General features: G+C 59.0%; 1 protein-coding gene across 1 annotated transcript in view; it reads right to left on the bottom strand.

Annotated features, from left to right (window-relative positions):
* Positions 1-1,123: 1,123 nt before the first annotated feature.
* Positions 1,124-9,364, bottom strand: part of STAC2 (SH3 and cysteine rich domain 2) — an 11,010-nt gene continuing 2,769 nt past the window's right edge. Inside the window, exons 3-13 of the mRNA XM_021716975.1 lie at positions 8,779-8,923; positions 7,520-7,823; positions 7,022-7,116; positions 6,789-6,879; positions 4,868-4,980; positions 4,712-4,784; positions 4,566-4,633; positions 3,943-4,040; positions 3,099-3,150; positions 2,630-2,767; positions 1,124-2,066 (exon numbers count right to left, since the gene is read on the bottom strand). Coding sequence (XP_021572650.1) covers positions 1,962-2,066; positions 2,630-2,767; positions 3,099-3,150; positions 3,943-4,040; positions 4,566-4,633; positions 4,712-4,784; positions 4,868-4,980; positions 6,789-6,879; positions 7,022-7,116; positions 7,520-7,823; positions 8,779-8,923 — 1,282 coding nt within the window. The 3' untranslated portion in view covers positions 1,124-1,961. The remainder of the gene's footprint in view (positions 2,067-2,629; positions 2,768-3,098; positions 3,151-3,942; positions 4,041-4,565; positions 4,634-4,711; positions 4,785-4,867; positions 4,981-6,788; positions 6,880-7,021; positions 7,117-7,519; positions 7,824-8,778; positions 8,924-9,364) is intronic.

Raw genomic sequence — 9,364 nt, 5'->3', positions numbered from 1 at the left:
GGAATGTGACCGCCGCCCCGGCCCGTCCCTCCGGCCTCTCTCTCCCCTCTTCCGGGGTTCCTTCGGGGTCCTCCTGCCCTGCAGCGCTCCCCGGATCCTGCCCCCCTCAGGCTGCCGGAGCGGGCGGGTGGGACCCCTGCCAGGTCTGCCGTGCTACCAGACCCAGCCCTCCTCCTCTCCAGCCTCGGCCTGGCCCCGCGAAGGACCCCCCTCCTGCTCCACCCCGCCGCCCTCCCTCTTCCCTTCTCCATCCCAATTCCATACACCGTGCAGACCGGCTGGGACAAGAAACATTTAATTAGGGGTCTGGGGGCCCAGCAACGCCCCGGCAGACCTCTCATGCAGCCTCATGTACAGTGGGCATTGGGCCCGCCCCGGGGATATTGCTGGGGGGGGCCTCGTGGCAGCAAACAGGGCAGTGTGGCTTGAGCCCCCCTCTGCGGGGGAGAAGGGGGGCAGGGGCCTTTGGGTAGGAGGATGTGTGTCCCTCCAGTGTCCAGGAGGGTGTGACTGTGCCCAGGATGGGGGGTTGGCATTGGCTGGCACGATCAAGGGCACAGGAGGAGGCTCTGAGCTTGGGGGTCCGGGGTTTGGCACCAGAGAAAAGCAGCCTGCAAGGGAGGGGTCCTCTTCGTGTGTGCCCACGCACGCCCAGGGTTGCCCCCTCCTTTCCTGGTGTCCAAGCAGAGCCTTCCACTTCCTCAACTCTTCCGCCCCCTCCTCTTCTCAGGGCTCGGTGTCCCGGGCATGGGAGCAGACACAGCGTGGAGAGAGACTCTGAAGAGGGTCCGCTCTGGGCCGCTGGGGCAGGATTTGGCAATCACAGGTTTCACTGGCTGGTTGACCCTGGGCACTTGGAGTCCTGATGATACAGTGGAATTCTTCTTCTTCTTCTTTTTTTTTTTTTTTTTGAGTTGGAGTCAGCCTGTCACCCAGGCTGGAGTGCAGTGGCACGCTCACAGCCACCGCAGCCTTGACCTGCTGGGCTCAGGCAATCCTTCTGCCTCAGCCTTCCAAGTGGCTGGAACTACAGGTGTGTGCCACCATGCCTGGCTGATTTTTCTAATTTATTGTAGAGACAAGGTCTTGCCATGTTGCCCAGGCGGGTCTCGAACCCCCGAGCTCAGGTAATCCTCTCGCTTTCACCTCCCAAAGTACTAGGATTACAGGCATGAGCTACCACACCTGGCTTGAAGTGAAATTCTTTTGACCAGACTGCTGGGCTTCTGTGTCCAGACTGCTCTTGGGCATTCTTTTCTGGTGGGCAAGGGTGGGGTGAGGCTGCTCTGTAGTGAATGTTCTACTTGATGGGTCAATCTCTGACATGTCCCACCCTCCGATAACCTCAGCCCTCCCCTCCTCTGTCGGCCCAGGTTTCAAGTAGTAGGAGAAATTCCCGCAGAACTTTCCTGAGAATTGACAGAGTGACAGAGGTGGTGAGGCCAGGAGACAGACTCAGGACCCTCCCACGGCCCTGAACCCCTCCCATCCCAGGGGGCTGAGGAACACAGAGGGTCCCCTCCCAAGGCCCCACGTGCATAGGGACAGGCGCGTGGTCGCACACACATAGACCCAAGCAGAGGTTCTGTGGGGGGAGGGGTGTGTCAGGCATGCACAGGTGTGTGGGCCGAGGAAGGTGCTGGAAAAAGCAGCAGGAAAGTTCCCCAGGGGCCCTCCCAGGACTGGGGGGACCTGGGCATGGAGGGGACTTGCCTGCAGCTTCCTCATTCCCTCCCGCTTTCTCCTGCCCCCACCCCAAACCCCAGAGGATCAGCCCACTTGGGGCACCCCACCCAAGAAATAAGATCTTCCTGGGAGCAGAAGGCTCCTAAGCCATGGTGAGCGGCCCCTAGGAGAGAGGCAGTGGGAGGGAGGGTGTGACAAGGGGGCCTGCTCTCCTCCAGTGCCAGAAACAGGGGCTGGGCATGGGCAGGGTGGCATCCAGGTTCTCTCTGCTCCTCTCAGATCTCGGTCAGGGCGTCGGCTGGCACCAGGCCCCGCTTCTTGCCGCTGCTGACGCGGATGAAGCCGTCAGCATCCTTGCTTCTGCCCACGCCTACACAGATCTGAGCCAGAGAGACACGGAGCTGGCGCTGGTCCCAAGACCCACCGACGGCCCCCAGGGGACCCAGCCCTGGGGATGATGGGACCAGTGTCAGATAGGGATGGAGCTTTTCACTGGGGGGAGCAGATGCCCTGAGGGTACAGGGCTCAGCAGCAAGGCCAGGACACCAGTAGACACCAAGTAACCCTTCAGGGCCGGCTGCTGAGATAGGCTGGTCTGGTGCCCTGTCCCGCTCCCAGTGCACAGAAGGAGGTAAGAGAGGAAAAGGACTTGTCCCAGGCTACACGACAGGCCACAGCCAGCATTCAAATCTGAGCCTCTATGCTCCTAATTCAGTACTCCTGCCCTCAACTGTCAAGCTGCCTCAAACATCATCTGTTCCCTAGTCTGTTGGCCACCAGCCCAAACTGCCCCGATGGGATGACGGGAGGGCCCTGTTGTCCCATCACTCTAACCTGCTCCCATCCTGCCACCAGGCCCCAGCATCCTGGAGGCCGCTTGCCCCGCCCTGGTCGCCCTTTCCCCACGCGGCCCTCTCTCTCCAGCCAGGCCCTGGGCTCTCACCTGGTTCTCCTTGAGGGTCATGTAGCCCTGCTCCTTGTTCCCAGAGAAGGGCTGGCAGCAGCGCCACACACTCTCGCCTGGCCTCACCCGCTGCACAAAATTGGCTGGGAAGAAGCCAACCCGGTCGCCGATCTTGCCCTGGGAACGAGGCTGGCAGTGAGCACAGCGCCACCCCCAGCCCCCCACCCCCGCCTTCTCCAGACCCAATTCCCACTCAAAGTCAAAACCATGGCCTTCCAGAGCCTGAGAGTCCAGAGCCTGGACTCCAGCCCCGTGCTGGTCGGCCTCCAGGCGGGGAGGGAGGCTGGGAGAGGCCCACTGAGGACAAGACCCATGTGGTCCTAGGCATGGCTAGAGCCCGCAGTTGGAGGGGAGGTCTTTGGGGACTGAAGGTGGGGGCAGCGTCGACTGAGGTGGGGGCTGCTGACGTGCCCACCAGTTTCCCTCCCACCCCACCCTGCCAAGTCACCTTCCACCAGTCCTCGTTAGAGTCATCCACCAGCATGATCCGATCTCCAGGCCTGGGTGGGGAGGGAGCTGAGGCAGCATATGGGACAGAAGGCCCTGTCCCCTCCCAACCCAGTAGTCCTTGGGCATCTTGTTACCCTGCAATCCTCAGCTGGGAGAAGATTTTTTTTTTATGTTGGGAGGTCTCAATCTGCCGCCCAGATTGGAGTGCAGTAGCACCATCACAGCTCGCTGCAGCCTTGACTGTCAGGGCTCAGGTAATCCTTCTGCCTCAGCCTCCCAAGTAGCTGGGACTACAGATGCATACCACACCTGGCTAATTTTTTTATTTTTTGCAGAGACGAGGTCTCACTAAGTTGCCTAGGCTGGTCTCGAACTCCTGGGCTCAAGTAGTCCTCCTGCCTCAGCCTCCTAAAGTGCTGGAATTATAGGCATGAGCTACCTTGCCTGGTGGAAGAGGATTCTTGATGCCCTTGGAGAACACTGTGACCACAGTTACAACAGGCACTCTTTGGTGTTACAAGCACACGCCACCACACCCAGTTAATTTTTAAGTTTTTGTACAGGTGAGGTCTCACTATGTTGCCCAGGCTGGTCTCGAACCCCTGGGTTCAGGCAGTCCTCCCACCTCGGCCTCCCAAAGTGCTGGGATTATAGGCATGAGCCACTGCTCCCAGCCTAGCATGAATCACTCTTAGACCCTGGGTAGCTCCAGCTCCTGTCTGGCTCAGCAGCCTCAAGCAAGCAAGAAAAAGGTTCCTGAAGGTTCCCTCATGCTGTGTTCCAAGGTCTGAGGCTGGAGCCAGGCAGCTGCCCAGCAGGACTGGGTCACAGTGGGGACTTACTGCAGAGCCAGGTCATTGTTCTCCTGGGGCAAAAACTTGTAGAGAGCAACGTAGGAGTACATGGGCCCCAAGTCCTTCCGCAGGAGGTGCCTGGGGGCCTATGGGAAAAGCTCTGGTTGGTGATGGGAGGGCGACACCCTCACTCCCCCCACTACCACTTGCTCTGAGCGTGGGGGTCACTGATACCCCTCCCCCAGACCCCCTCGGTGCCCACATACCAGGGGCAGGACACAGTGGTCCTGCGACAATGACAGAGAGAAGTAAGACCCTCCTGCCAGCTATGCTCACCCACCCCTAGGGGCCTGGGCAAGGCATGAGGAGGGAGACACACACACACACACACACACACACACACACACACACACACACACCCCTCCCCCCCCCCACCTGCTGCACCTGGGAATGCCTACCCTTGGGGAGCCGGTGAGGGGACAAGAGGTGGGACCACTGGTGGGAGGGGCCCCCTCCGCCTCCCACGCCCTCTCACCCTGTCCCGCCTGGGGGCCTGGGACAAGCTAGAGAGCAGTGGGGCCCCATTCGCGGTGTTCTCACCCACCCGTGGATCGACGACAGGGGGAAGCCATGTCCCTCCCCCCGGCCGCCTTGGTGCCAGCTGGGCTCACCTGCTGTCCAGGGCTCTTCTCTGGTCCGCACCCTTCGCTATCGGCTGGGGCCACGAACACGGGAGACGCTGGGGGAGGCAGGGTGTGAGGCGGCGGGGTGCCCCCTTCTGGCCCCACGCCCGCCCCAGGCTCCCGCCTGGGCTCACCGCTGTCACCAGGCCCCTCCTCAGAGCTGCGGATGCTGCCCTCCCCATCCTCGGTTAGCTCATCCCGCTCGCTCTGGGGACAGAGAGGGGAGGGCTCGGCCCGGACCCACTGTCACGCGGACACCCGTCCCCCAGGCCCCCTCGGTGCCCACATACCAGGCTCCGGGTGGGGGACTCCGAGGTGCTGCTGAAGCTGGAGCGATTCATCAGTGCCAGGGAGGTGCCGTAGCGCAGGGTCTCGTACACGGGGTCCACCTTCATGCCGGCCCCTGCCGAGTGTCCGCCCTCAAGGCCTGGCGTCCGTCTGCAGGCCTAGCTCTGCCCTGACGCCCTGTCTCCAGGCCCGGCTCACACGCCCCAGGCTGAACTCCCCGTCTGTCCCTCACCTTCCCCCACCCAGGTCTTCCTCATCCCAGGGACAGCTCCTCATCCTCCTGCAGTGCCTGGGCAGAAACCGGGGTCGTCCCTGACTCCCGGCGTCCTCACTGCCTGCAGCTGCTCCATCACTTAGTCCCGTGTCCCGACAATCCTGGACTCTGCCCACGTCTCTCTTGCCCCTCCTCTCTCCCTGCCCACTGCTGGGTCAAGCCACCAACCTCTCTCTCGACAACTGTCGAGGTCTCCCCGTTGGCCTCCCTGCCTCCACTCAGCCTGCCAGTCCACACAGCAGTCTGAGTGCGCTTTAGACACACACAACTTGCCCTTAGCATAACCCAAGGCTGCACACCCGTGGTCTCCTCATACCTGCTCCCTCCTGCTCCCTCAGCCCCAAACATTTTTTTCCTTTCTTTAACTCCCTGCCGCTGCCTGCTCAGGTCCCCCGCTGCCCGCATGAGTCTGCCCATACCCTCAGAAGATGAAACCCTCACTCCTCATCCTTCCTGTCTCTAGGAAGTCTTCCTGACTGCACAGATGAGGACAGCACGCATTTTTAAAGAAAATGTTCAGAGTTGGGTGTGGTGGCTCATGCCTGCAATATCAGCACTTTGGGAGACAGAGGTGGGAGGACTGCCTGAGCCCAGGGGCTTGAGACCCTCCTGGGCAACTTGGCAAGACCTTATCTGTACAATAAACCAAAAGACTAGCCAGGCGTGGTGGCACACATCTGTGGTTCCAGCAACTTGGAAGGCTGAGGCAGAAGGATCACTTGAGCCCAGAAGGTCGAGGCTGCAGTGACCATGAGCATGCCACTGCACTCCAGCCTGGGTGACAGAGTGAGACTCTGAATTCAAATTTTTTTTTGCAGAGACAGGGTCTTAATCTGTTGCCCTGGCTGGACTCTAACTCTTGGTCTCAAGCGATTCTCCTTCCTCAGACTCTTGAGTAGCTGGGACTATGGCACATGCCATCACTCCTGGCTTATAGCACACGTTTCATATTCCTTATCCTTCCCATTTGAGACACTCATCCTAGTGGTCATTGACTGAGGATTTGTGTGACTGCCCATTTCAGGTCTATTTCCTTTGCTAGACCATGCACTCTACCCCCTTCAATGCTGTCTAGGGCTTCTCACAGCAGAGCACTTAGCTGGTGCTCCATAAAGTGTTTTGTTTGTTTGTTTTTTGTTTTTCTCGAGTTGGAGTCTCACTCCTATCGTCCAGGCTAGAGTGCAGTGGCATGCTTACAGCCACTGCAGCCTCGACCTGCTGGGCTCCGGCAGTCCTTCCACCCCAGCCTTCCAAGTAGCTGGAACTACAAGCGCATGCCACCGAGCTAGGCTAGTATTTTTGTGATTTATTGTAGAGACGAGGTCTCACCAAGTTGCCCAGGCTGGTCTTGAACCCCCGGGCTCAAGCAATCCTCTTGCCTTGGCCGCCCAAAGTGCTGGGATTATAGGCTGAGCCACTGTGCCTGGCCTCCATAAAGTGTTTGTTGAAGGAAGGATGGATGAATGGATGAATGTATGAATGAATGAATGAATGAATGAACCCTACATTCAGGACAGGAGCATCCAGAGAAGGGAAGTGGTAAGAGCACCAAGAACTGGCAGTGCCAGTGTGACTCAGGTGGCCATCTGAGGAGTGTGTGATTTCTCATCGCGCCACAGTGGGAGCAGGAACAGCAGAGAGACACTCACCGGTGGGTGGGGACTCTCTGCTTGTGGCACAGGCGGGTGGTGACTCGTGCACCAGGAGGGGCGAGCTGAAGTTGCGGCGGAAGGACGTGGACTGTGGCAAGAGAGGCAGAGAAAGGGAGGCAGAGGTCACAGCCCATCCAGGACCAGCCACCTCCCAGGAGGAGCCAGCCTGGAGGGGCCTGCTTCCCCCAGCCGTGACCATCCTGGGCCCCACCTGCCTCCGCCCCGCTCACCTTGCCTGGGCATTGCTGGTGGGAGATCTCCTCAGAGCACCAGAGGTGGACGCTGACTTTGCACGTCTTACAGCGCAAGCCCTGCTTGGAGTTTCCTGAGAAGTGTGGATCCAACAAGAAAGGATGCCCCCGTGGGCAAGGAGCGAAAGAGGCAGGTATGGGCAGTGAGGGAGCAGGGGTCAGCATTCTCGTGCCAGCCTGGGGGCCCAGCACCTACCCTTCCAGCCAGGGTGTGAGGTGGCCCTGAGCCAGAGTCACCAGCGAACACAGCAGCAGCAGCCCTGGGCCACCCCCACCCAAGGGTGCTTGTTCCTCTGCCCGGGGGGAGAGGAACAGTTAGTCCTGAAGACCCCAGAGAGCAGGAGGCCCATGCCAGGTAGCTCTGGGGGCCCACTCCCCGATGTCCACCCAGGGGCCCCTCCCCAGTGCCCACCCAGGGGTCCACTCCCCAGTGCCCACCCAGACCCCCCTTGCCCACCTTGGGGCCTGGGCACCTACCTACAATGAACTGATGGCACAGCTCACAAGGGCTGGCACGCTTGAACACATGCTCCTGGAAGCTGTGCAGCCTCACTGGTTTGAGTGGCGCCAGAGGGCGCGGGTTTGGGCAAGGGGAGGGTGCTGGGGTGTGCAGGCCCCTGTCAGAGGATACGGGTGGTGGGGAGGGAGGGGGCAGGGGTGTGGGGGGTGTCAGCAGCACCTCGGTCGGGCACTTGAGCTCAGAGCCCGAGCGAAGGAAGTTCTCCACGCTCTTACTTCGCAGGATGGTCTTGAGGGAGAGTGAGCGCTTGAACCGCTGGAGCTGAGAGGAAGAGGGAGCCGTGAGTGGGAGCCTACGGGGAGGAGGATGCCAGGGGAAGAGGGTTGTCCATGGCAAGCTTCCCTCCAGGATGTCTCTGGTCATGGGGGTTGAGGACCGGAGCCCAGAGGAGGTATTTTATTTATTTTTCGTAAGGACGAGGTCTCACTATGTTGCCCAGGCTCATCTCGAACTCCTGGTCTCAAGCAGTTCTCTCGCTTCAGCCTCCCAAAGTGTTGGGATTATAGGCGTGAGTCACGCACCTGGCTCAGATGAGGTATTAAGGAGAGGCTTCTGAGCTCCAGATAGTGGGTTGCAATCTCAGACACCTACAAGAGCCAGGTGGGTAGCCTCCTTGAGAAAGTTCTGTCTGGACAAGCAGTTAGGAGTGGTGGGGACTGTGGGTAACTGGATGGCCAGGGAGCAGCCGCTGATACTCGAGCTCACTGAGGCTGGTCTATGAGGGTAGCCCTGAGCTGCCAGGTTTCCCCATTTTTCAAAAGGCATCTAGATTTGTACGTGAAATTGAATAGAAACATATTTAAGAGGCTTTATTTCCTACTTTCTCTGCAGAAGTGGTAGTATACTATTTTTCCTGCACTTTGCTTTTTTTCACTTAACAATAAATCTTAGAAATCATTCCATACCGATACATAAAGAGTTTCATCTTTCTTTTTTATGGCTACAAAGTATTTCATTATATGGGTGTGCCATTGACTCAAGTTTTTGAAAACGACACTTCGGGGGCCAGATACCCGTTCCTCAGTTTGCCCCCATGTTCTCAAACAGGCTGAGCGGAGTGGGAAGTAGCCACCCTGCACCCTCATCCTCGGGGCTGTCTCTCCTCCGGGGCATCCCTCCATTACCTCTGCAGCCCTGCCATCACTCAGGCCCCAGTGGTGCCAGTCTGGTCACAAGGCCACAGCCCCTTGCCTCCACCTGGCCCATGCCCGCTCACCCTCCACACAGCTGTCAGACTGGGGAGCCCTAATCCTGCCACCACCTTTCGTGGCTTCTCAGGACATAGTCCAAGGCCCTCGCCCCAGCCATGAGAGTCTTCTTGCAACTTGGCCAAGTCTGTCCTTCCAGTCCGGGCCCTCTGCCTGCAGCCCAGAGATGTGGATTTTGAACTCATGCATGCTTTTGTGCCTCTGAGCTTTTGATGTGTTTGTCTTCTCTGCCTTACCCAACTTTTATATATATATATATATAGTTTTTGTTTGTTTGTTAGAGTCAGGGTCTTACTCTGTTGCCCAGGCAGGAGTGCAGTGACACGGTAATAGCTCACAGCAGCCTTGACCTCCTGGGCCCAGGTGATCCTCCTACCTCAGCCTCCCAAGTAGCTGGGACAACAGGCGCACGCCCACGTGCCTGGCTTATTTTTTTATTTTCTGTAGAGACAAGGTCTCGCTATTCTGCCCAGGCTGGTGTCTGACTGCTGGGTTCAAGCAATCTTCCCGCCTTTCCTCCCAACGTGTTGGAATCGGCCGGGCTCGGTGGCTCAGCCTGTAATCCCAGCACTTTGGGAGGCTGAGGCGAGTGGA

Source organism: Carlito syrichta, unplaced genomic scaffold, assembly GCF_000164805.1.
Source record: "Carlito syrichta isolate Samal-C Ts95f unplaced genomic scaffold, Tarsius_syrichta-2.0.1 Scaffold309114, whole genome shotgun sequence".
NCBI lineage: Eukaryota > Metazoa > Chordata > Mammalia > Primates > Tarsiidae > Carlito > Carlito syrichta.
The sequence above is the reverse complement of the archived record's forward strand: the minus strand, read 5'-3'. Positions and strand labels throughout refer to the sequence as shown.